This window comes from Budorcas taxicolor, chromosome X (assembly GCF_023091745.1).
Source record: "Budorcas taxicolor isolate Tak-1 chromosome X, Takin1.1, whole genome shotgun sequence".
Taxonomy (NCBI): Eukaryota; Metazoa; Chordata; class Mammalia; order Artiodactyla; family Bovidae; genus Budorcas; species Budorcas taxicolor.
Genome location: NC_068935.1, coordinates 85,877,310 through 85,903,450, shown reverse-complemented (window position 1 = coordinate 85,903,450; position 26,141 = coordinate 85,877,310). Strand labels below are relative to the sequence as shown.

The 26,141-nt window shown below is 43.2% G+C and overlaps 1 protein-coding gene across 1 annotated transcript; it reads left to right on the top strand.

The window, feature by feature from the left end:
- The first annotated feature begins 18,471 nt into the window (after nt 1–18,471).
- UXT (ubiquitously expressed prefoldin like chaperone) lies at nt 18,472–25,346 on the top strand. Its single transcript, XM_052663783.1, has 7 exons — nt 18,472–18,590; nt 18,777–18,883; nt 19,876–19,957; nt 20,091–20,158; nt 20,425–20,532; nt 24,984–25,047; nt 25,252–25,346. Exons 2-7 carry the CDS (start codon nt 18,786–18,788, stop codon nt 25,300–25,302), a joined length of 471 nt encoding a protein of 156 aa, XP_052519743.1. The 5' UTR covers nt 18,472–18,590; nt 18,777–18,785; the 3' UTR covers nt 25,303–25,346.
- Nucleotides 25,347–26,141: the final 795 nt, after the last annotated feature.

The window sequence follows — 26,141 nt, the reverse complement described above, 5'->3', positions numbered from 1 at the left end:
TCCTTGTAACACAAAAGTAATGATTAAAAAAAGAAATCTTGGAGCACAGGAATGGAAGTCAGAACAACTGAAGGAGTAAAATCAGGATAAATAAAATAGATTTGACATCTCTTGAGTTTTCTAAATCATGTTTGAAGCAAAAATTATAACATCGTTTGATGTGGTTTTCTATATGTGTAGAGGAAACACTTAATATTGTAAAAGGAGTAATATAAAGAAACAAACGGAGAGAAGGACTTTACATTTTACTCTACTGGCAAAGTAGGGAAAAAGCATGGTACATACACACAATGGAATATTTTTAGCCATAAAAAGGAATAAAATACAAATAAATATTAAAACATGGATGAATGAACCTTGGAAACATGATAAGTGAAAGAAACTAGATACAAAAGGTCACATATCACATGTTTCCATTTATATGAACTGTCTAGAATATGCATCTCTATAGAAGCAGGAAATAAATTTGTGCTTGCTTAGGGCTGGAGTGGACTGAAGGCTGGGTGCAACAGTTCAATTTGGGGTGTTGAAAATGTTTTAAAATTAGATTGCAGTGATGTTGCACAACTCTATGAATATACTAAAAACCATTGAATTGTATACTTCAAATGTATGGATTTTATGGCATGTGGATTATATCTCAGAAAGGCTGTTTCTAAAAACATTGCAAACTTAAGTGTAAAACATAACACTACACAACTTCTAGAATAAAACACAAGAAAAATTCTTTGGGAGCTAGGCTTGTGAAGACGTAACATCAAAAGCATAATCCAAAAAGAAAAATAATCAATAACTTGAACTTCAAAAATTAAAAACTTTTGCTCTGTGGAAGACTCCATTAAGAGCACAAAAAGAGAGATGGAGAAAATATTTGCAAACCATATAAATTACAAAGGATTTGTATCAAGAATGTCTAAAGAACTCTGAAAACTGAAAAGTTAAAAAAAAAATCTAATTAGAAAATGAGCAAAGGATGTGAAAAGACATTTCACCAGAGAGGATATACGAATGAGAAACAAGCACTGGACAAAATGCTCCACATCTTCAGCTATCAGGGAAATGCAAACCAAAGCCACAATGAGATATTAACACACAACTATTAGAATGGCTAAAAAATTTTTAAAATAGTGACAACACCAAATGCTGGCTTCCTTGCTAGCTCAGATGGTAAAGAGTCTGCTTGCAATGCAGGAGGCCCAGGTTCGATGCCTGGGTCTGGAAGATCCCCTGGAGAAGGAAATGACAACCCACTCCAGTATTCTTGCTTGGAAAATTCCATGGACAGAGGAGCCTGACGGGCTTGGCGGGCTACAGTCCATGGGGTCGCAAAGAGTCGGACACAACTGAGCAACTAACACTTTCACTTCCAGCACCAAATGCTAGAGAGGGTGCAGATAAACTGGGTCATTCATATACTGCTGGTGGGACTATGAAATGACACAGCCATTCTGGAAACACAGTTTGGCAGTTTCTTAAATAAGTTGAACATATACTAACATGCAATCCAACAATTGTATCCCTGGACATTTATCCTAGTGTCATGAAAACTTAAATCTACACAAAAACCTGTATGCAATTGCTCACAGCAGCCTTATTGGTTATAGACAAAAATAGGAAACAACCTAAATGTCCCTCAATAGGTGAATGAATGTTGTTTTTGTTGTCCAGTTACTAGGTCATGTCTGACTCTTTGCTACCCCATGGACTGCAGCACACCAGGCTCCTCTGTCCTCACGATCTCCCTGAGTTTGCTCAGATTCATGTCCATTGAGTCAGTGATGCTATCAAACGATCTCATCCTCTGCCACCCACTTCTGCTTTTGCCTTCAATCTTTCCTAGCATCAGAGTCTTTTCCAGTGAGTTGACCCTTCCCATCAGGTGGCCAAAATACTAGATCTTCAATTTCAGCAACAGTCCTCCCAATCAATAGTCAAGGTTAATTTCCTTTAGGATTGACTGGTTTGATCTCCTTGTTGTCCAAGGGACTCTATGAGTCTTCTCCAGCACCACAGTTTGAAAGCATCAATTCTTCAGTGCTCAGCCTTCTTTAGGGTCCAACTCACACATCCATACATGACTACTGGGAAAACCATAGCCTTGACTAGATGGACCTTTGTCAACAAAGTGGTGTCTCTGGTTTTTAATATGCTGTCTAGGTTTGTCATAGCTTTTCTTCCAAGGAGCAAGTGTCTTAATTTCATGGCTGCAGTCACCATCTGCAGTGATTTTGGAGTCCAAGAAAATAAAATCTGTCACTGCTTCCACTTTTCCCCCTTCTATTTTCCATGAAATGATGGGACCAGATGCCATGATGTTAGTTTTCTGAAAACTTTTTTTTCTGAAAAAGTGAAGGTTTAACACACTGTAATACATCCAGACCAGAGAATATTACTCAACAACAAAAGAAAGGAAGTATTGATACCAGCAACAACTTGGATGGATCTCAAGAACATTACATTGAGTATATAATTCCATTTATAAGACATTCTCAAAATGAAAAAAAATTATAGAGATGGAAAACAGTTTAGTGGTTGCCAGGAGTTAACAGATACTAGGGAGAGAGGTGGGTGCAACTGGGAAAGTGTGACATGAGGCAGATAATTTCAACAAGAGGATATTTCTGTATCCTGATTGTAGTAGAGGTTATTGAATCTGCACATGTAATAAAATAGCATAGAACTATATACACACATCATACTGATGTCAATTTCCTCTGTTTGATATCATACTATAGTTACATAAGGTTTAACTACTGCAGGAAACTGGGTGAATGTGCACAAGACCTCTCTGTGCTATTTTTGCAAATTCTAGTAAATCTACAATTGTTTTAAAATTTAAAAAATTTAACAAAGACAAAATACATTTCTAGAGAAAGAGAGACTAAGAGAATTCTTTGCTGGGTGATCTGGCTTACAAGAAATCATAAAAGAAGTTTTAGAATTTTATTTTTATACTTTATTATTTTGAGGCCATGTTGTTGAGTACATATAGGCCCTGGATTATAATTTTCTGGTTAATTGTTCATGTTCTGTTATATAGATGTACCTTAATTAGATCCATCCTCCATTGATGGGCATTTAGGTTGTTTCTAATATTTCTCTAATACACACAATGCTGCTATGCATGTTTTGACTATATTTAAATACATAATAGTACTAATATATCTGTGAGATAAATTCCTAGAATTGGAATTGCTGGGTCAAAGAGTTACATGTGCTTTAAAGTTGTTAAAGATGTTCTAAATGAAAAAGTTCTGGAGATGGATAGTGGTGATGGTTGTAGAACAATGTGAATGTACTTAATGCCCCTGAAGTACATTTTAAAATAGTTAAAACGGTAAATTTTATGTATATTTTACCTCAATAAACAATATAAAATGTTAACATTAAATATATATATATATGTGTGTGTGTATATATATGTATATATATGTATATCCTGGACTTCCCTGGTGGCTCAGTGGTAAGAGAATCCACCTGCCAATGCAGAAGACAAGGGTTCTATCCCTGGTTGGGGAAGATCCCACATGCCGCAGAGCATGTGAACTAAGCCTGTTCACAACAACTACTGAAGAAGAACTAAAGAGTTCTTGATGAAAGTGAAAGAGGAGAGTGAAAAAGTTGGTTTAAAGCTCAACATTCAGAAAACTAAGATCATGGATGGCATCCGGTCTCATCACTTCACGGCAAATAGATGGGGAAACAGTGTCAGGCTTTATTCTTTTGGGCTCCACAATCACTGCAGATGGTGATTGCAGCCATGAAATTAAAAGATGCTTACTCCTTGGAAGAAAAGTTATGACCAGCCTAGACATCGTATTAAAAAGCAGAGACATTACTTTGTCAACAAAGGTCTGTCTAGTAAAGGCTATGGTGGTCATGTATGGATGTGAGAGTTGGACTGTGAAGAAAGCTGAGCGCTGAAGAATTGATGCTTTTGAACTGTGGTGTTGGAGGAGACTCTTGAGAGTCCCTTGGACTGCAAGGAGATCCAACCAGTCCATCATAAAGGAGATCAGTCCTGGGTTTTCATTGGAAGGACTGATGTTGAGGCTGAAACTCCAATACTCTGGCCACCTGATGCGAAGAACTGACTCATTGGAAAAGACCCTGATGCTGGGGAATGATAGAGGGCAGGAGAAGAAGGGGACGACAGAGGATGAGACGGCTGGATGGCATCACTGACCCAATGGGCATGAGTTTGGGTGGACTCCGGGAGTTGGCGAAGGACAGGGAGATCTGGTGTGCTGTGGTTCACAGGGTCACAAAGAGTCGGACATGACTGAGCGATTGAACTGAACTGCATATGTTAATTTTATGTACACAATGTACCAATATATTCTCTCATGACTGGATAATTTTGTTATGATTAGAAAGGACTTCACTCTAAGAAAACAATAAAAGAAAGATTCTTTCATTTTTTTCTTTTAGCATGCTCATAGTTTTATTTTTACATTTAAATCTTTAACCCATCTGGAATTCATTTTAGTGTAGGAAGTGAAGGAGAGTTTTCTTTTTATAGTTTCCTGCTGAGTGCCATGAAATATTTGCTTCTGATAAATTGGTATGATTTCCCTTTATAAACAATACAAATCACACAACCAGTGAAAGAAACTTTCACATAGTGAGGTATAGAGAAGTCATTCTGGTTTATACATAAGTTAACTTGAATTTTATGCTAACTAATACAGCTTGTTTGTGGCCTATCAAACTTACATTTTACATCTGCTTCAATTATTAAAGAAAAGGGCACATTGACCAGAAGTAAAGAATATCCAGATAAGATAAAGACTAAATACCTCCCTTCCTGGGATGCCAGTGCTGGTACTCCTTCAATGATAAGACTCCCTTCCCAGGTGCCAAGAACATGCAGACTTGCTGGATACATGCTGATCTGTTTATTTTTTACAAACTTTGAAGAAAGTATCCCTGACTTGTTTGATGTTCTTTGTTCTGACAAGATATAAAACTGGGCTGAAAACCATGCTGCTCCAGAGCAGTTCCTCAGAGCTATCTGAGAGAGATTGCATTCCAGGCTATCATCCTCAATATGGCTCAAATAAAACTCTTTTCTATTCCTGTTATAGATTGTTTATTGATTATTTTCATCAACATAACTGACCTTTTTTGCTACAGCTGTAAGAAAATCAGAGACAAATTCAGAACTACACATAGATGTGAATTTCATGCCTACGTCCCAGTCTTCTCTGATGTTAATAATTTGCTTGCTTTGTGTTTTCTGTGACCCTACCTTTACTTTTCAATTTAATGGCATGCATTTTTGTCAGGTTCCAAATATCCAGTGGAAAATAAAGTAGATGGTGAATGAACAACTGCACTATAACTCATCTGGGTTTCAGTCACTTCTTGCTCTTCTTGGGTAAAGGCAAAGGCAGAGATCTCTAAGTCAGACCTGTGGGAGGTTACAGCATAGAAGGTTGGATGGGAGGAAGAGAAAATAGAGATATGAGAGCCTCATATCTCCCACAAGCCTGAAAACATCCACCCGTAGGCTAGGTAACAGGTTGCAATGCAAGTTAAAGCCAAGGAGACCCACGTTGCTTATAGCTCCAACCTATGTATTGATATGATTGATATAATTGATATGATTGTGTAAAGCTAGGGATGGAAATTTTTTTCTGGAATGAGCCAGATAGTAAATACTTTAGAATTTTCAGGCCGTATGGTTTCTTTGGCAACTACTCAACTTTGCCATTGTAGTGATGACAAATTGAAATTATAATGAAATAATCACAGTTTGCATGCTAAGTCACTTCAGTTGTGTCTGACTCTTTGCTACCCTATGGGCTGTAGCCTGCCAGGCTCCTCTGTCCATGGGATTCTCCAGGCAAGTATACTGGATTGGGTTGCCATTTCCTCCTCCAGGGGACCTTCCCAACCTAGACATAGAACCTGAGTCTCTTATGTCTCCTGCATTAGTAGGCAGGTTCTTACCAGTAGAGCCACCTGGGAAGCCCATGAATAGGAATAGAAAAGAGTAAAACTGAGCCAAACTGAGCACTGCAGCCCAGAAGACAGCCTCTTAGATAACTGCGAGGAACTGCTCTGGAGAAGCTTGATTTTCAGGACAGTTTTATATCTTGTCAGAATAAAGAACAACAAACATGTCAGGGATACATTCCTTTAAAGTTTAAAAAAACACAGATCAGCAGGTACAGAGAAAGTCAGTAATGGCCTTGGCACCTGGGAAGGGAATCTTATCATTGAAGGAGTACCAGCATTCAGTTAAGTTCAGTCGCTCAGTCGTGTCCAACTCTGCGACCCCATGAATCGCAGAACGCCAGGCCTCCCTGTCCATCACCAACTCCCGGAGTTCACTCAAACTCACATCCATTGAGACAGTGATGCCATCCAGCCATCTCATCCTCGGTTGTCCCCTTCTCCTCCTGCCTTCAATCCCTCCCAATCAGAGTCTTTTCCAATGAGTCAACTCTTCGCATGAGGTGGCCAAAGTACTGGAGTTTCAGCTTTAGCATCATTCCCTCCAAGGAAATCCCAGGGCTGATCTCCTTCAGAATGGACTGGTTGGATCTCCTTGCAGTCCAAGGGACTCTCAAGAGTCTTCTCCAACACCACAGTTCAAAAGCATCAATTCTTGGGCACTCAGCTTTCTTCACAGTCCAACTCTCACATCCACACATGACCACTGGAAAAACCATAGCCTTGACTAGACGGACCTTAGTCGGCAAAGTAATGTCTCTGCTTTTCAATATGCTATCTAGGTTAGTCATAACTTTTCTTCCAAGGAATAAGTGTCTTTTAATTTCATGGCTGCAATCACAATCTGCAGTGATTTTGGAGCCCCAAAAATAAAGTCTGACACTGTTTCCTCTGTTTCCCCATCTATTTCCCATGAAGTGATGGGACCAGATGCCATGATCTTCGTTTTCTGAATGTTGAGCTTTAAGCCAACTTTTTCACTCTCCTCTTTCACTTTCATCAAGAGGCTTTTTATTTCCTCTTCACTTTCTGCCATAAGGGTGGTGTCATCTGCATATCTGAGGTTATTGATATTTCTCCCGGCAATCTTGATTCCAGCTTGTGCTTCTTCCAGCCCAGCGTTTCTCATGATGTTTCTGCATATAAGTTAAATAAGCAGGGTGACAATATACAGCCTTGACGTACTCCTTTTCCTATTTGGAACCAGTCTGTTGTTCCATGTCCAGTTCTAACTGTTGCTTCCTGACCTGCTTGGTATCCAGAAAAAGAGGTATTTAACATTTATCTTGCTTGCATTTTCTTTATTTCTGGTCAATGTGCCCTTTTCTTTAATAATTAAAGCAGATGTACAATGTAAATTTGATAGGCCACAAACAGGCTCTTTTAGTTAGCATAAAATTCAAGTTAACTCATGTGTTAGCCAGAATGACTTCCCCATACCTCAATATGTGAACATTTCTTTCATCAGAGTAAATGAATGAGTGTGGCTATGTTTAAAATTTTATTACTGAACACTGAAATTTGAATTTCATATTATTTCATATTGTAGAGTAAGGGAATTAGAGAAAGTGAGGTTCGGAGAAAGAACAAGACGGGCACTTTACAGGAACAGATCACCTTTAATGAGGCAAGAAGGGGCAGCAGTCAGATTAGTGAGCTGCTGCACTAACTAACCCAAGAAAAGAGTAAGTATATATAGGCATATATGTGGAAATCTACTGTCTTAAGGGGCCTGTTCTTCTCCAAGGTTGTTCGGATTAGTTATCTCTTAAACGGCTAGGGCAAGGAATTCTGGAGATCGACCAGAGGCTGGGACTAGCTGGGAGATGGGCATAATCAACCTTAATGTCCATTTTTTTCTTTGGGCGAGAGAGTTCTTTGTTTTGCATAGAATGGTGGGGAAGACCCGGAGGGGAGTTTTAACTCCAGGCTATCTTGAGCCATGTAACTTTCCCTCATTCCAGACCCTAAGGAATACATATAAAAAGAGAAAGATAGGTGGGAGTCATTAAAGTTCAGGGCTTCTTCGTGCTGATAAATGAGGGTCAGGGGTTTGTGGTCTGGGACGAAGGAAGTCTAAAGCCCATAGTGTTGATTTTCTATTCTAGCTATCAGGATCTCGAGCAAAAGAACAGTCTTGACTTGGTCTCAGGAAATGGCTCAGATTTGATCTTGGAGGAATCCCTGAAAAAGATTAAACAAACAAGGCCCAAGGGTGAGTAAGAGGGTGATAAAAATGAATGGTCTGAGAAGCGGTAAAAGTTATTAAAGGTTCCCTGTAGCCACAGGGTGAAGATGTAAATCTTCAACGTGTTCAAATGTGGATCCTTGAGCACTTGAGACCCAGATGTCTGCCAGAAGTTGTTCCAGGAATAATTGCAGCTGTGAAACCAATAGGCTCATCCATAGCCAGTTGGGGCCAGTGGAAGCCATGAGAACTTTAGAGTTGAAGGGCCTGTGTGAGAAACTTGATAAGTATTAGTCTGGCAAGCATTTTCATCATTGGACTACATAACCTTTTTTAGCCAAGTGATGTGTACCCAAGGGGTGATTTCTTTTAATTTTGCAGCGGTATGGGTCAGCAGAATTACCGTGTAGGGACCTTGCCATTTTGGGGTTAGATCTGAGTGGAACTGAGTTGTCATATAGACTTTGTCTATTTGAAAGGATAGGTATGGAAGTTTGGAGTGCGGTTGAGGGAGTAAGTCAACCATATGTTGCCAAAGGGCATCTCATATCTGGACAAGGGAAAGGAAGGTGGTATGGCAGTTTAGGACCGTCCTGGGAGGGGGGAAGACCTAAAGGTACTATGGGCCTCCCGTACATGGCCTCAAATGGACTGCTTTTAAGGTTTTTTTTTTGTTTTTTGTTTTTGGTAAGGCCCAGACCTTTAAGAGGGTTAAAGGGAGTAGTTTGGTCCAGTCCTGATGAAGTTCGCTCGTTAATTTGGTGAGAGTTTCTTTTAGGACTCGGTTGGCTCTCTCAACCTTACTGGAAGACTGGAGATGACAAGGAATGTGAAACCTCCAAGGAACTTGAAGCGCTCATGCAGTATTTTGGGTGATTTGGGATGTGAACTCAGGCCCATTGTCAGACGTGGGGCGGTGGGGGCTGGGGGGGTGGCGGGGATGGCACTCCAAACCTGGGGAGGATTTCAGTAAGAATAAGGCAAGCCACAGTAGGGGCTCTTTTCGTTTTGTTAGTAGTCGGAAAAGCTTCAATCCATTCAGAAAATATATCTATGAAGACTAGGAGAAATTTAACCCTTTTTACAGTGGCATGTGGGTGAAATCTGCCTGCCAGTCTTGTGCAGGAAGATGTCCGTGAATTTGGTGGGTGGGGAAAGGAGGGGGCGAAGGTTGGAGTTAGGATTTGTCTGCTGACAAATGGCACAAGTTTGGGTCAGATTATTTAAATAAATTACATCATCCTTAGTCAGTTCAATCAAGTTCTGAAGGAAAGCCTTAAGTACCTTTGCAGAGGGGTGGAAAAGGGAATGCAAATATGAAGGTAATGTGTAGATGTTAGGCTCATCAATTTGGGCTATAGTAATGACAGGACTAACAGAGGCAGCCTGCCACTCTGCTTCGTGATCTGCTATATTGTTATAAAAGGAAATAGGACCATGTCGCTGATGTCCCCGGCAATGTATTACAGCAGTTTGTTTTGGGAGCTGAGCCTCATGGAGGAGTTCAGAAATAAAAGAAGCATTGAGAATAGGTGTGCCTTTCTGAGTCAGGAATCCCCTATCCCTCCAGATTATAATGCTAGAATGTAATATGTTATAGACATACTTGGAGTCAGTGTAAATGTTTGTCTTTTGGTCTTTGGCTAGGGTCAGAGCTTGTGTAAGAGCTATCATTTCAGCCTGTTGTGAGGATGTATGAGCTGGGAGTGTGACTGATATGATGAGGCAAGGGGGGATAACTTTGTCAGGCTGTCCCTGGACTATAGTATATCCAGCCCCAAATGGGGCTTGTTTCTGGGCACTGCCATCTATGAACCAGGATGGGACTTTGGGGTCAGTAAGAGGCTGATTGGTTATACGTTCAAAGGGATTAAGTGTCATATCTAAGGTCTGAACACTGTCATGAGATAGGTGTTCTGCTTCTGGATCTGGTGTAGGGGATAAGCTAGTAGGATTAAGAGGTTTACAAGGCATAAAAGAAAGGGATGGGTCTAGGAGGTGTGCATGGAGGATCTGTAATTGAGCAGAGGGCAGAGAAAGGAAAGCCCGATGAGAGGGTAAATTTTTGAAGGAATGAGGTGAGCATACATTTAGAGGAGCATTTCAGGTTAATTTTTGGGTTTCAGGTATTAAGAGGGTAGTTGCAGCTGAGGCCTGGAGACAAGGTGGCCATCCGAGTATGATAAGATCTAGTTGTTTAGATAAGTAAGCTAGAGGCCCCCATACATCTCCCCTAAGTCATGTCCTTGTCAAGAATGTAGAAAAAGGAAAAAAAGTTTTGGCATAATCAGGTAAGTAAAGAGAAGGAGCCTGTAGTAAGTGTTTGATAAGAGTCTGTATTGGGGTGTGGAGAGAGGTGGGGGCCAATAAGGGTTCATCTAAGTTTCCTAGAGTAACTTGGTAGAGAGGTTTTGCATGGAGGGCAAATTTTGGGACACATATTTGGAAGAAGTTTAATAGACCTAATAGAGAAAGAAGTTCCCTCTTGGTTTGGGGCCTGGGGGTCTGTGTCAAGGCTCGAAGTCTCTGTGCTGGAATTATTTTGGATGTGGGAGTGAGAAGCAATCCCATGTAACTGACAGTGGTGAAAGCAATTTGTGCTTTGTAGAGCCCAACTCTGTAGCCCCAGTTGCCTAAGGCATTTAATAGTTGCAGTGTGGACTAGGCAGTTATGGCAAAAGGAACTACATAACAATAAATCGTCTACATATTGGAGTAAGGTAGTAGAGCCTAGGTCTAAAGTTTGTAGGTCCCTTTGAAGGGCTTGACCGAAAAATGAGGGCTATCTCTAAACCCTTCAGAAAAGGCAATGGCAACCCACTCCAGTACTCTTGCCTGGAAAATCCCATGGATGGAGGCGCCTGGTAGGCTGCAGTCCATGGGGTCGCTAGAGTCGGGCACAACTGAGCAACTTCACTTTCACTTCTCACTTTCATGCATTGGAGAAGGAAATGGCAACCCACTCCAGTGTTCTTGCCTGGAGAATCCCAGGGACAGAGGAGCCTAGTGGGCTGCCGTCTATGGGGTCGCACAGAGTTGGACACAACTGAAGCGACTTAGCAGCAGCAGCAGCTAAACCCTTGCAGTAAAACGGTCCAAGTTGATTGTTGAGATTGATATGTGTCTGGGTTCGTCCAGGTGAAGGCAAATAGGGGCTGTGAAGAGTGGTGTAGAGGTATAGTAAAGAAAGCATCTTTGAGGTCCAATACCGTGAAGTACAGTGTGTCGGGGGGAACATGCGAGGAAAGGGTATAGGGATTAGTGACCACGGGGTGTACAGGTATTACGGCCTCATTGACCTTGCAAAGATCTTGGACTAGATGCCAGGAGTGGGGTCCCTTTTTGACTGCCAGTATAGGAGTATTATGAGGAGAACAGATAGGCCACAAAAACCGGCTTTGAGCAGGTGGGAGATTATTGGTTTAAGTCCTTGTCGGGATTCTGTGGTCAGGGTATATTGAGTTTGGGTTATTACCTGAAAGGGATTCTTAAGAAAAACCTGTATGGAGGAATGGTGTCAGGCTACTGACAGGGCTTCAGTGTCCCAGACCTGAGGATCTATTGGGGGAAGATTAATGGGCACGTTCTGGGAGTGAGGGTTGGCCAAGAGTTTGGGTGCCATTTGGATGCAAAGAATTGATAGGGGATCTAAGAATGGGAGGTTTATAGAAGTTTGTGACTTAGCCAGAAGATCACGTCCCATCAATGCCATTGGGCATTGAGGAACTACTATAAAAGAATGTGTTAGTGTTGCCTTACCAAAGAAACAAAGGAGAGGAGGGGTTATTTTGGGATAAAAGGGGGTGCCTGAGACCCCTTCGATGGCCACTTCTGAATGTTGGAGAGGGACCTTAAAGGAGGTTACAAGTGAAAAGGCCACTCCAGTGTCTATTAGGAACGAGACTTTGGGTATAGCCACCATGCCAATTGCCCAAAGCTCCAAGTCCATCTGTACAGGGCAGATTTGGAGTCTGGAGCTTGGGCTCCATCACTGGAATAATTCAAGCACAACTGGATCATCTCCCACCTCATCTGAGGAACCATGGTCTGGGATGTCAAGGCCCCCCGAGTCTGGTTTCTGGCCCATTGTTGTTGGGCCTGGGGTGGACCCCGAGACTTGGTGGGTAGTGTCTGAGGGCAATCCACTTTCCAGTGGCCCCATTGTTTGCAGGTGGGGCAGGGTTTAGTGGGTGGCCAAGGGTTTGGGCAGGACTTAGCCCAGTGTCCCATTTGGTTACGTCTGAAGCAGGGGCCTGAAGGGTAAGGTCCCATATGGGTGGGCCTAGGTTGATGGGCTAAAGGGGTTGAATTTTTTTTCTTGAATAGCTGCAGTGAATAAAGCATATGTGGCCATTCTTTCCATTTCTTTTTCTTTATTTTTCTTTCTTCGCTTCTTCCTCCCTATTGTTGAAAACTTTAAAGGCTATTTCTAGGAGATCTCGCTGAGGGGTTTTGAGGCCCTTCTCTAACTAGCGTAGTTTTTGGTGAATATCAGCGGCTGACAGGCTTATGAACTAGACGTGTAGGTACAGAAGTCTGGCAGGGGTGGAAATATCTAAATTAGTATATTTCTGGACTGCCTCAGTAAGCCGTGAAAGAAAAAGAGCAAGATTTTCATCTTTTTCTTGAGTCACTTCCCTAATCTTATCATAGTTAACATGAATGTGAGAGCTTTAACATGAATGTGAGTAATCATATGATGCAGGTACCGGATGCTGGCATTACCTGCTTGATATGTCCACCATGGCTCAGTTAAAGGGACTGCATCATCAGCCACCAGATTAGTCCTATCTTGGTTGTGGAGCTGATCATCATGAGTCTGAGCTGCCTGCCATATCCGTTCCTTTTCATCAGGGGTTAAAGTGGCATTTAGGATGTAGTAAAGATCATTCTAGGTTAAATGATATGCTTGTGTAAGGCGGAGGAATTCTTTTCTATATGTAGTAGAATTTTCTGAAAAGGATCCCCATTTTTTTCAATTTGGCTCATATCAGAAATTGAAAAAGGCACATGAACCCGTGTAGGGCTCTCCAGTCCTGCTACCTCTCTGAAGGGAAACATGTTTGCTTCGGGTTGTGGCCAATGTTGCGGGGGGGGGGGGGGGGGGCACGGTGGAATTCTCTTTTGGGGTTTTGGAGTCATTGCTTACTGTTTTGGAGGAGGAAGGGCTAGAGGATGGGATCTCATCTCTGGAAGTTTCTTCTCTGGGGCGGTAGGGAGGAGGCTTGTCTGCCAGGTCAAAATCGGAGCCTGAGGGTTTAGGGGGCCTTTTAGGGGCTTTAGATTTGGATTCTTTTGTAATGCAGGGGGAAAGAGAGCAGAGGAGGATTTGATAGGTAGAACAGTCCTTGCAGAGAGAAGGATGGCTTCTAAGATCCCAGAAGGCTTGAATATAGGGGACCTCCGACCATTTGCCATTCTGTTTGAGGAAGTTAGTGAGATCTGATAAAATACTCAAATCAAAAGTCCTGAACTCAGGCCAACGGTTTTGGTTATCTAGATTGTATTGGGGCCAAACTTGAGTACGAAGTGACTTGAGTTTATGAACCTTGAGATCGGTCAAGAGTAGAGGTTTGAGGTTTCGTTTTATGCAGGCCAAGGGAGAGTCCCATGGGATGGATTGGCTTGACCCCATAGCAAATGGCTAGCAACTGTCCGGTCGAGAGAAAAGATGTCACCTAATCTTTTGACTAGGCAAAGAGAGAGAGAGACTCTGAAGGAGGGAGGGGCATCCCCCAAGTACCTCCTCAGAGGGCCTTTAGGCCGGAGGGTTCCCCTGTAACCGGGAAAGGACAATAGTCTATGGCACCCTAGAGTCTACCTGGGCTACTGGGTCAGGCGAGAATTCATGGTGGATGGAGGGAAGTCGAATGGCAGAAGGCCTCTATCCTGGAGTTGGTTGGTCTCAAGAAAAAGAAAGTGTAGAGAAAAGAGGAAGAGAGAGAGAGAGAGAAAGACCAGTATTCCTCGGGTACATGGAAAACCAATAAAGCCCTTACACATGACTTGTACCGCTCACGAAGGCACAGGACATCCTCTTGAGGAGGTCTTCAAAGCCCAAGCAGAACAGTGAGCTTGGCAGGCTTCCATGCTCCGAAGAGCTGGCCATGGAGAACGAGAAGTAACCTCAACCTCCCGGGTTTCGGCACCAAAAAATGTAGGGTAAGGGAATTAGAGAAAGTGAAGTTTGGAGAAAGAACGAGACCGGCACTTTACAGGAACAGATCACCTTCAATGAGGCAAGAAGGGGCAGCAGTCAGATTAGTGAGCTGCTGCACTAACTAACCCAAGAAAAGAGTAAGTATATATAGGCATGTATGTGGAAATCTACTGTCGTTCAAGCTGGTTTTAGAAAAGGCAGAGGAACCAGAGATCAAATTGCCAACATCTGCTGGATCATGGAAAAAGCAAGAGAGTTCCAGAAAAACATCTATTTCTGCTTTATTGACTATGCCAAAGTCTTTGACTGTGTGGATCACAATAAACTGTGGAAAATTCGGAAAGAGATGGGAATACCAGACCACCTGACCTGCCTCTTGAGAAATGTGTATGCAGGTCAGGAAGCAACAGTCAGAACAGGACACGGAACAACAGACTGGTTCCAAATAGGAAAAGGAGTACGTCAAGGCTGTATATTGTCACCCTGCTTATTTAACTTATATGCAGAGTACATCATGAGAAACGCTGGGCTGGAAGAAGCACAAGCTGGAATCAAGATTGCCGGGAGAAATATCAATAACCTCAGATATGCAGATGACACCACCCTTATGGCAGAAAGTGAAGAGGAAATAAAAAGCCTCTTGATGAAAGTGAAAGAGGAGAGTGAAAAAGTTGGCTTAAAGCTCAACATTCAGAAAATGAAGATATCATGGCATCCGGTCCCATCACTTCATGGGAAATAGATGGGGAAACAGTGGAAACAGTGTCAGACTTTATTTTTCTGGGCTCCAAAATCACTGCAGCTGGTGACTGCAGCCATGAAATTAAAAGACACTTACTCCTTGGAAGAAAAGTTATGACCAATCTAGATGGCATACTGAAAAGCAGAGACATTACTTTGCCAACAAAGCTCCATCTAGTCAAGGCTATGGTTTTTCCAGTGGTCATGTATGGATGTGAGAGTTGGACTGTGAAGAAGGCTGAGTGCCGAAGAATTGATGCTTTTGAACTGTGGTGTTGGAGAAGACTCTTGAGATTCCCTTGGACTGCAAGGAGATCCAACCCGTCCATTCTGAAGGAGATCAGCCCTGGGATTTCTTTGGAAGGAATGATGCTAAAGCTGAAACTCCAGTACTTTGGCCACCTCATGTGAAGAATTGACTCACTGGAGAAGACTCTGATGCTGGGAAGGATTGGGGGCAGGAGGAGAAGGGGACGACCGAGGATGAGATGGCTGGATGGCATCACTGACTCGATGGACGTGAGTCTGAGTGAACTCCAGGAGATGGTGATGAACAGCGAGGCCTGGCGTGCTACGATTCATGGGGTCGCAAAGAGTCGGACACGACTGAGCGACTGAACTGAACTGAACTGTCTTAAGGGGGCCTGTTCTTCTCCAAAGTTGTTCGGATTAGTTCTCTCTCTCTGTCTTTTTTTTTTTTTTTTTTGCAATGACTGACAGCATTTATTTAACGATCTTTTTACCTAGATATGTCTGTGAGGCTCCCGAAAGGAGACAATAAAGTCAATATATTTGCACAGTGCATTTCTCAAGGCTCTTGCCTTATTGGGCCCCTTCAGGGCCCAGGTTCCCAAAGCTAGGGAAGTGGGGAGGTTTAATTAGCTAGAATGGGGGCGGGGGCGGGAAACCCCTGCTGGAAGTAACTCCACCAGCTTTGGTTATCTCTTAAACAGCTTGGGCAAGGAATTCTGGAGATCTGCCAGAGGCTGGGACCTGCTGGGAGCTGGGCGTAATCAACCTTAATGTCCTTTCTTTTTCTTTTTTTTTCCAGGTGAGAGTTCTTTGTTTTGCATAGAATGGTGGGGAGGACCCAGAGGGGAGTTTTAACTCCAGGCTATTTTGAGCCGTGTAACTCCTTCATATATGTCACAAAATACTCCTTCTACTTTTTTTCAAGCCTCTAAAAGATGGAAATAGTACTCTTAGCTTGCAGACAGTAGTAAAACAAGGGTCAGCAAACAGTGGGCCACAGTGTGCTGACCTTGATGTAAAACTTGGATGAGGAAGTTTGTTATTGGAAGTAGATATACAATTGTCACTTAACACTTGCTTTACAATGCAATGATCTCCCTTAGATCAACAAATTAAGTTTTAGAAATTTGTCACAAGAAAACAAACATGGTTGCACAGAAAATTTTGAAAACAAAAACTGTTATCTCATTCTGGATTATAAGAACGAAAAAAACTGGACACATCCAAACATCGAGGAACAGAAGACTGGCTCAAAAATCTGAGGTCATCCAAAAGATGGAATGCTATGCAGCCATATCAACAATTATTGGATGGTCTGAAATGAGAGAAAGCAAATGCTGTCAAATATTAACATTTGGTGAATCTAAGTAAAGGCTATATGGGCATTCAGTGCCAACTTTCGTGTAGGTTTGACATTTTAAAATGAAGTTGAAAACATTTTGAAACAGAAAAAAAGTTTTAAAAAAGAAATCTTACATGGACTCCATAATAAAAAATGTTTTTTGTGAAATGTAAGCTAATAAACCATCTCCAGCTCATCAGAACTCTGTGCTCTCCATGTTAAATAAAGATAATAAATGTAACACCCTTTTCTGCACAGGAAAATTGTATAGATTAACTCGATAATATTTGTCTACCTACCTACTGTCTCTTTTGATCAAACTAAATATAATTGCAACTATATGTAACATGAGATGATTTACCAAAAATAATTTTTTAAACTCACAAAGTTTTCCTTGCAATCGTCTTGTTCTAAGGGTAAAGAAAAGTTTGACTTGCTCAGGTTTTGAGCATTTGAAACAAAGCTTGGTTTTAGACCGCAAACCCACAAATTATCTGGGAAAACTTCCCTGATATGGTGGGTGCTCTAGGGCCTGCAGCCAGAAGTATCATTTGGGGGATCCAGCATTGGAGTTCTTCTTCAGGCCTGGACTTACTGAGTTAGAGGCTATTTGAAAATCTAACATAGGAAATAAATCCATTCGGTAATTTGAGCACATAAAAATAAATACAAAGTTTACACATTTAAATAAAAACATAGGAACTCTTTCTAATGACAAGATAACCTATCTTGGGCAGAGGACTTCAGCAACCCTCCATTTGACGCCCCAATTAAATGACGTGATCAGCCATGAAATTAAGAGACGTTTACTCCTTGGAGGGAAAGTTATGACCAACCTAGATAGTATATTCAAAAGCAGAGACATTACTTTGCCAACAAAGGTCCGTCTAGTCAAGGCTATGGTTTTTCCAGTGGTCATGTATGGATGTGAGAGTTGGACTGTGAAGAAAGCTGAGCACAGAAGAATTGATGCTTTTGAACTGTGGTGTTGGAGAAGACTCTTGAGAGTCCCTTGGACTGCAAGGAGATTCAACTAGTCCATCCTAAAGGAGATCAGCCCTGGGTATTCAGCCCTGGGATTTCTTTGAAAGGACTGATGCTAAAGGGGAAACTCCAATACTTTGGCCACCTCACGCGAAGAGTTGACTCATTGGAAAAGACTCTGATGCTGGGAGGGATTGAAGGCAGGAGGAAAAGGGGACGACAGAGGATGAGATGTCTGGATGGCATCACCGACTCGATGGACATGAGTTTGAGTGAACTCCGGGAGTTGGTGATGGACAGGCAGGCCTGGCGTGCTGCAGTTCATGGGGTCGCAGAGTCGGACACAACTGAGTGACTGAACTGAACTGAACTGATTAGACATAGTGCGTTATCAACCTCTGCTTGAACTCCAGTCATGGACTGCGGGCTACAGAGCTGGAGTCGTCAAAGGTGCATATCAGAAAATTTGTCTTCTTTTCAAAACTTATGTTAATGCTGACATTTATTTCCATTATTGGAAGTCAAACCCAAGCTTCCCTTGTGAAAACTCAAAATCCAGGGCGATGCAAGGATATACTTTCCTTTTTACAGACGACATTCATAATCTTTTCTTGCCGGGCTGCTTCTGAAGCTCTGACTTTTAAACACCAAAAGCTGTACTCGCTCTGTGTGTACCGCCACCTCCGGAACCCGCCAAATCCCATTAAACCCCACCCCCAGCAACAGTGCACTATCCCCATAGGCTTGTTGCGCAGTCCAGGTTCCCACGCTCTTCAGCCTTCCTTAATCAGCGGATTTCTTAAAGCCCCGCCCTTTCCTTCTCTCCGGCGTTTTTTTCCGTTCAGGACTGCCTAACCCACCCTGGTTATTTGGTTGGCCAGCGCCCCCGCCGTACGTCATTTACCCGCGCCACCCGGAAGCCACGGTTCTTACTAACACTTCTTTTTGCCGGCGGCTTTCAGGTAACGGCCGCGCTTGGGTGTCCCTGTGTGATGGGGTCCCAGAGCTGGGAGGGGCGGAAGGCTGAACCCTCGGCATAAGCCGGACGACTCAACTCCCAACACTGAAAAGGTGCAGTTGTACTGTGCTTGAGACCAAACTGAGACCAGTGGTCTTCAACGTGGTCTTTCTCCCTCCCCATTCCTCAGGAGCCCATCATGGCGACGCCCCCTAAACGGCGGGCGGTGGAGGCCACGGCGGAGAAAGTGCTGCGCTACGAGGCTTTCATCTCTGACGTGCTGCAGCGGGACTTGCAGTAAGTGACAGAACGGGGGGCGGAGCTATTGGAGCGGTCCACGTGGTGAGCGGGGCGTTCGAAGTCAGGGTCTGGCCTTCTGATTGGTGGGTGAGGCGTTCAGAGCCCGGCCCCGTGCGCCATTCGAGGAGGAAGGAGGGGCGATATCCGGGGTGCAGCGTCGGGTGAGGAGGGAGACTTGGTGATTCAATGGTGCCTGTGTACGCTCATGCGCGGCTTCCGATGACCTTAAAGGGTTAAGAATTAGAGTTCTGAAGCTGGAGTTTTCAGGTTCGAATCCTGGCTTGACCATTTTGCTTTCCGTGTGAATACATACTTCGCCTCCACTTGCTGTGCCTCAGTTTCCTCATCTGTGAAATGGGGAAGTTAATGCAACCTTCCCCACGGCAGTGGGTTTGTGTTTTCAGTGTATTCAGTCCTTGCAAAGGGTTTAACTTGGATACTAGAGGCTCAATGAGTATAAAAAATTATTATTACTATCATTATTAATCAGAGCAGGAAGGAGAGTGTTCAGGTCTAGGATTATGAGCTCCTAAAAGAGATGGAGGATTTTTTTCTAGGGTGAGAATGTCATATTCTGATTGGAGGGAGGCATTGGGAGTAGAGTGTAATAATAATACTCGTAAATAAGAGCTAACTCACATAGAGAACTTTGTTTGGAGGGCACTATTCTAAATGCCTTATAGTAAATACTCATTTAATCCTCCTAATGACTCTATGAAGTAATACTCCTCATTCCTATTTTTAAAATGGGGAAATTGAGTTCCAAAGAGGTTACTCACTTGCCAAAGTCACACAGCTAGTAAAATGGAAAGCCTGGATTCAAACTGAAGCAATCTGACCCAGAGGCCAAACCTTGACTTCTGCACTAAAATTCCTGTTTAGACTCTGGTGACAGGAGAGTCTCAGGGGTTCATGGTGTGAGATATTCCAAGAGGGACAGGGTTTCCTCTTGGTCACCATTTTACTTTTGTCCTGTCATGTCCCATCAGAAAGGTCCTGGACCATCGCGACAAGGTATATGAGCAGCTGGCCAAATACCTTCAACTGAGAAATGTCATTGAGCGACTCCAGGTAAAGATGCCAGGGTTAGGTAGTCTTTTTGTGGGCAAAGGAGGGGGAAGAGAGGAGATACCCAAGACCAAAACCTGTCACCTGACCTAAAAGTTGACCACTGATCCCTACCTCTTTTTCCCTGGCCCCACAGGAAGCTAATCACTCGGAGTTATATATGCAAGTGGATTTGGGCTGTAACTTCTTCGTTGACACAGTGGTGTGAGTGTCTACCTGCCCCTCTGAGCCCACAGGGTTCAGCTTCCCTTTTCCTTCATTCAGCAAATACTTTTGTTAGTATTTGCTATGAACCAGACACTGCTCGGTGCTGAAGATGTGACAGTAAATAAAATAGGACAAATTCTCTGCCCACCCTGACCTTCAGTTTGGGGAAGGTGGGGGATGGGGAGTAAAATAAATATTAAACTGTGTAGTATGCTAAACAGTGACAAGGACTTCTCCACTTCTGATCACCACTGTTTCCTTAGCCCAGACACTTCACGGATCTATGTGGCCCTTGGATATGGTTTTTTCCTGGAGTTGACACTGGCAGAAGCTCTCAAGTTCATTGATCGTAAGAGCAATCTCCTCACAGAGTAAGTCCATTGCATGAGGATACTGTCTAAAACAACACCATTTGTAACATCCTTCTTCCCCCTTTCACCCTGGCTACCTGGGATGGTACCTAGGAACCACTTTCCCCTCTCTGTAGGGGAGAGAACAGTGGGGATGCAAAGCTTAGCCCCAGGTGTAGCACATAATAAGTACTCAATAAATGGTCTCTGTATTGTTCACTCACACAAAAATTTATTGGGCATTTGCTGTATGCCAGGCTCTGTGCTTGGTGTTGGGGAGGCAGTATGAACAAGATAGAAGAATTCCTTGAAAGCTTACATTCTACAAGGGCTATAACTGTTACACACCAGCACAGTTTTGACCAGATCCTGGAGGTCTCAGCCTGTAAATCAGTAACAGTAAAACAAGTTACCTCTGACTTCACCTTCTGCTAATTTTCCTGCTCATTCACTGTGCTCTCATCACATTAACCTTCACAGGCTTCTTTAAATGCCCACAAAGTGATCCCACCTCAGCACAACTGCAGTAACTGTTCTCTGTCTGCCTACAGCACTTTCCCCCCGATATATGCATGGCTTCCTTTCTCCTTATTCACTTGAAGTCTTGCTTAAATGTCACTTCCTATAACCTAACTTGAAAATTGCAACCCTTGCACTCCTGATTCCCCTCCCTTGTTCTACTTTTTCTTTTTTTCTGTAGCACTTATGACCTCCTAATGTTTACTGTGTGATTTACTTTTTTATAATGTTCATTGCCTGCTCCCATTAGGATATAAGCTTTGCAAAGGGAGAGATTTTCTCTACGTCTCAAGTCACTAAAATAGCACAAAGCATATAGGAGTCATCCTGTGTTTGTTGAATGAATTTCAAAGCATATGCTGGAAATAGATTTAAGTGGGGATTGAAGGATTAGTAGATCTCTGTTGGTGGTGATGGAGGTAATGTGGGGATAAAGGATGAACTCTGACTGAGTGTAAGGTTCTATGCAGGGAAGGGGAATTGTGATTGTGGAGAGACTTCTGAAATGAGGCCTTCCAGAGGAAGCAGCATTTGAGTTACTTGGTTGAGTGAACAAGCCATAGGGCTCTCTAGGGAAGAGCATTCCTGGCAAGGGGACCAGTGTGCCTGCCATGATAGAGGAACTGCTGAGAATGGTGAGCATTCAGTCACTCAGATGGAGTGAGTGAGGGGATGCTGAGCAAATACACTTAGATTAACATCTCACAAGTGTGAATACTACTGATGTAAAATTCTACCTTCTAGGTTATATTTCACTTTATGTCTCATTCATTTCTTCCACAGTTGCCTACCTTAGGTTTCAGTAATTCTTCTCTTTTCAGACCTTTTCGAGGTTTCAGTGTTCATAAACTCAAATGAGCCTCAGACCTGTGGAGATTTCTAAATCTTAGTGATCAGATCAGTTGGTGAATAGTTTGATTGAGGGGCCTGCTTTAATAGGCCAGTATAATTCTGAACCAGCAGCCATTTACACCAAGTCTGTTTTTTGTTTTTTTGTTTTTTGTTTTTAGTGACAAAGCCTTCCTTATTATGTCACCGGATTCCTAAGCCTTTCAAATAGATTTTAATTTTTTGAGACTTGATGTCTTTCCCCAGAATGAGGTATTTGTCATTGTCAGCCCCATTTGGTCTTTCTGATTTATTGATCTGGTCTATTAGTGTGATGAGAAATGTGAATTCCTTACTGTGCTAAGTCGCTTCAGTTGTGTCCAACTCTGCAACCCCATAGACTGTAGCCGGCCAGGCTCCTCTGTCCATGGGATTCTCCAGGCAAGAATACCAGAGTGGGTTGCCGTGCCCTCCTCCAGGTGATCTTCCCGACCCAGGGATCGAACCCACATCTCTTACATCTCCTACATTGGCAGGCAGGTTCTTTACCACTAGCGCTACCTGGGAAGCCCATGAATCTGTTATTATTTTATTATAATTAGTAGGACTCCCTAGTAATTGAATCTTTCTAGGAGATGAAGATTTGAGTCTGTGTAGCTCATTCTCTTCTTTAAAATGTGTGGTTATTTGAGAAACACTTTAAATAACTTTCCTTCAGCTTATTTTATGTAACCAAAATGGCCTATCAATACTTCCTGTTTTCAGTCTATGTCTCTGTTTGGGGATCAGGTCTCTGTATATATTCTTTCTGATAACAAAGAAAGGAGTACACATCCACACCCATAAGTAGACATGATTACAGAAAAAAACAGAATAACCATTTGACTAACACAGCCTTACATATTAAATCAGTAGCAATAAATTAAACATATCCCTTTTGTTACAACTAGCATTTGGTGAACTTTATACTTTTCTCCTTTTTTTAAAGTGCTGAAACCTTTCATAGACTAAGCTTATACACTGAGTGTATACTATGTGCCACATACTTTTTGGTTCCCGAGAATACAGGGCGGGGGAGCAAAGCTGACCAAATCTCTGCCCACACAGCTTACATTCTATTCAGACAAACAATAAACAAGTAAAGGATATAGTATGTCACAGGTGGACAGTGGTGCAGAGAACAGTAAGGACTGGAGACTAGAAACACTGCCTGGGATGGAGCAGTTGCAATTATAAATAGAATGCTTGATTGGAAGTGGGGTGTGAGAAAAAGGAGTCCAGGTCTTTGGCTGAGCAAAGGATGGAATTGCCCTTTTATGAGATGGAGAAGATAAGGGGAGAGCAGATTTGGAGGGGAAAATCAGTTCAGTCTGGGACCTGTTAAGTGTGAGGTGATCATTAAACGTTGAAGTAAGTTTTCTGAAGATGTAGTAAAAAACTCCCAAGGCTGGAATTCGGGAGAGAGGGCTAGACTAAAAATACAACTTTGAAAAAAAAAAAAGAAAATACAACTTTGAGAGATAGTGATATATAAATGGGTTCATAGTATTTTTTTCCCAATTTAATATCCTTTGTTGTTGCCTTCTACTTTTCTTAACAGTATTTCATTTCCCTGAAACTAACTCTTACATTGACAGATAGCTCAACACAGTAAAATCCATATTCCTCTCATAATATCAAGATTACATGATCTGTCCCCTACCTACCTCTTGGATCCTAACTTGTGCCACTTTTCTTCCACCATTCACTTAGTTTCTAACACTCTGGCCTCCTGACTACTCCTTAAAAAGCTCTTTCCTGCCTTTTGGACTTTTTGTGGAAAAGAGTATATCCTACTGTTTTACTCATTCTTCAAAGGCCTTCCTTGATCCTTTGGGTGAATTAGGATTCTTTGGGTGAGACTGGTGCCAGTTGGCATATAGAGAAAAAAGTGACTGGTTCATGTAAATGGCAACCTGCTCCAGGATTCTTGCCTGGAGAATTCCATGGATGGAAGAGCCTAGTGAGCCCCAGTCCACGGGGTTGCAAAGAGTCCGACATGACTGAGCAACTAACACTTCCACTTTTTTTCTTTCATGTAACTGAACAGCCCAGAGCCAGCATGGTTTCAGGCAACTCTTGCTTCCCAGTCACTTAGGCCTTGGTGTCTTTACCTTGAGTTCTCTTTCTCACACCCAACACCCTCCTTTGGTAAATCCTGTTGACTTTACCTTCAAAATGTATCCCAAATCTAGTCATTTCTCATCACCTCAACTGCTGCCACTGTGGTCTGAGTCTGCTTCTCTCACCTGGACTGCCTCCTCACTGGACTTCCTCTTCCACACTAGCTGTCCTTATCCCCAGTCAGTTCTCCACACAGCAGCCAGATGGATCCTCTTAAACCCTAGTCATTTCACATCCCTTCTCTGATCACAATCCTCCTCTGGCTCCCATCTCACTTAGAATAAAAGCCAGAGTCCTTACCATGGCCTGGTAGGTCTTACATGATCTTTCTCCCCTGCTTACCTCTGTGACCTCACCTTCTACAAACCCCCTTCACTGATCCTTCTCCAGTCCTGCTGGCCTCTCTGCTGTACCTCAGACATGCCAGGTGCACTCCCACCTCAGAGCCTCTGCATTTGCTGCCCCTTGTGTCTGGAACACTCATCCTCCATCCTCCGATTCGCTTCTTCATTTTAAGTCTTTACTCAAACGTGCTTCTTGGTGAAGCCATCCCTAAGCACTCTAATTAGAATTACAACCCCCCACTCTTGCACTCGTTATTCTCTCTCAACATTTAATTTTTTCATTGTACTTGTAACCATCTGACATACTGCATATTTTATTCCCATCATTTGTTCCCCATAATGAGAATTTGAGTTCCACAAGGCCAAGATTTTCGTTTGCTCTGTTTGCTGCTATCTCCCAGTACCTAAAACGACCTGGTGTAGAGTAGGCACTCAATAAATGTCTCTGAATCAGTGCAGTCCAGATGGCAGCCAGGCATCTCTGCATAGGAGCAGCTCAGGTAGTAGGATGTCCTACCACCTACCGTGTGGAAGTCATACATAATGTAGGTAGTTCTTGAAGTGATGAAGAAGCATAATCCTCCTGCCCACTTCACCTTTCTTGTTTCTTTTCTCCAGGCTCAGCGACAACCTCACCAAGGACTCCATGAATATCAAGGCCCATATCCACATGTTGCTAGAGGTGAGAGTAGCTCACTCCATTCCCAGACTCTATCTCCAAGTGTTTAGGGTGGTGACCTGAGAAGGAGAGAGAGCCAGAGATGGGAAGGACCATATTTTCCTCTAAACTGGAGCCAGGCTGGCTCGGAGGGAAGAGAGTTCTGAGCAAGCCTGGGATGGGGCCTGGACCCAGTCTCTGTTCAGTCTCTTATATTCTCTTTTTCAGGGGCTTAGAGAGCTACAAGGTCTGCAGAATTTCCCAGAGACTCAGCACTGACTTCTTCCTACCTCCCCTGACATTAAAGAGCCTGAATGTCTTTGAGTCACACGGCCCTTCTTTCCCCCCTTAACCCCTACTGTTTGCTAAAGTGCCCTGTTTCTAAAGCACAAAGTACTAGGAGGCCCAGAAATCCGGTCTGTGTGGGACCATTAATGCACCACTGAAGTCCTGCTATTTGACTTCTGTGCTCGCTCTACCGTTGCCTTGGCAACCTGGGTCCCCACCTGACACATTTCTTTTCATGTACACTACTATGAATTACCAGAGAATGGGCCGATTCATGGTGGAGGTTTGCTCCCCAAAGCAATTCAGCCTTTCACTCCTGGCCGGAAGGTTTACCTTTCTCCCACACCCGAGTCGTTCCTCAGGTACCTTAAATTACACTCACGCCCATCTAGGCTCAACCTTGGCCTTGCCCCAGCCGCTAAGTAGTTCCAGCTTCCAGCAATGGGTCTAGGGCTGATCCCGCCCTCCCTGGTCTGGTCTCTCTTCTAGGTTGAGTCCAGCTTCTGCCAATCCATGCAAAGCCAGGTTCCGCCTGTTTGTAACTGGTTGCAGCTCGACCCCTCCCCCGTAGGTATTTAGTTTCCGCCACTCAGCACACACTTTTGTATGTCTGGCAGCTGCTCCGTTCTAAATTCGTCTTTTCCAGCCAATCACTACACAGTTACCCTGCCCGCCTACGCAGTACCCAGACCCCCTCCCTGCGGGCTGGTATGCCTGTGTACTTCTATACAAGTCTTGCTTCCGCTGAGCTGCGTGGAGTTCGGCACCGCCCCGTTGGGGTTTTGGCAGCCGTCTAGGAGTCGCTCGGTAGCCAATCAGCAGAAAGCAGG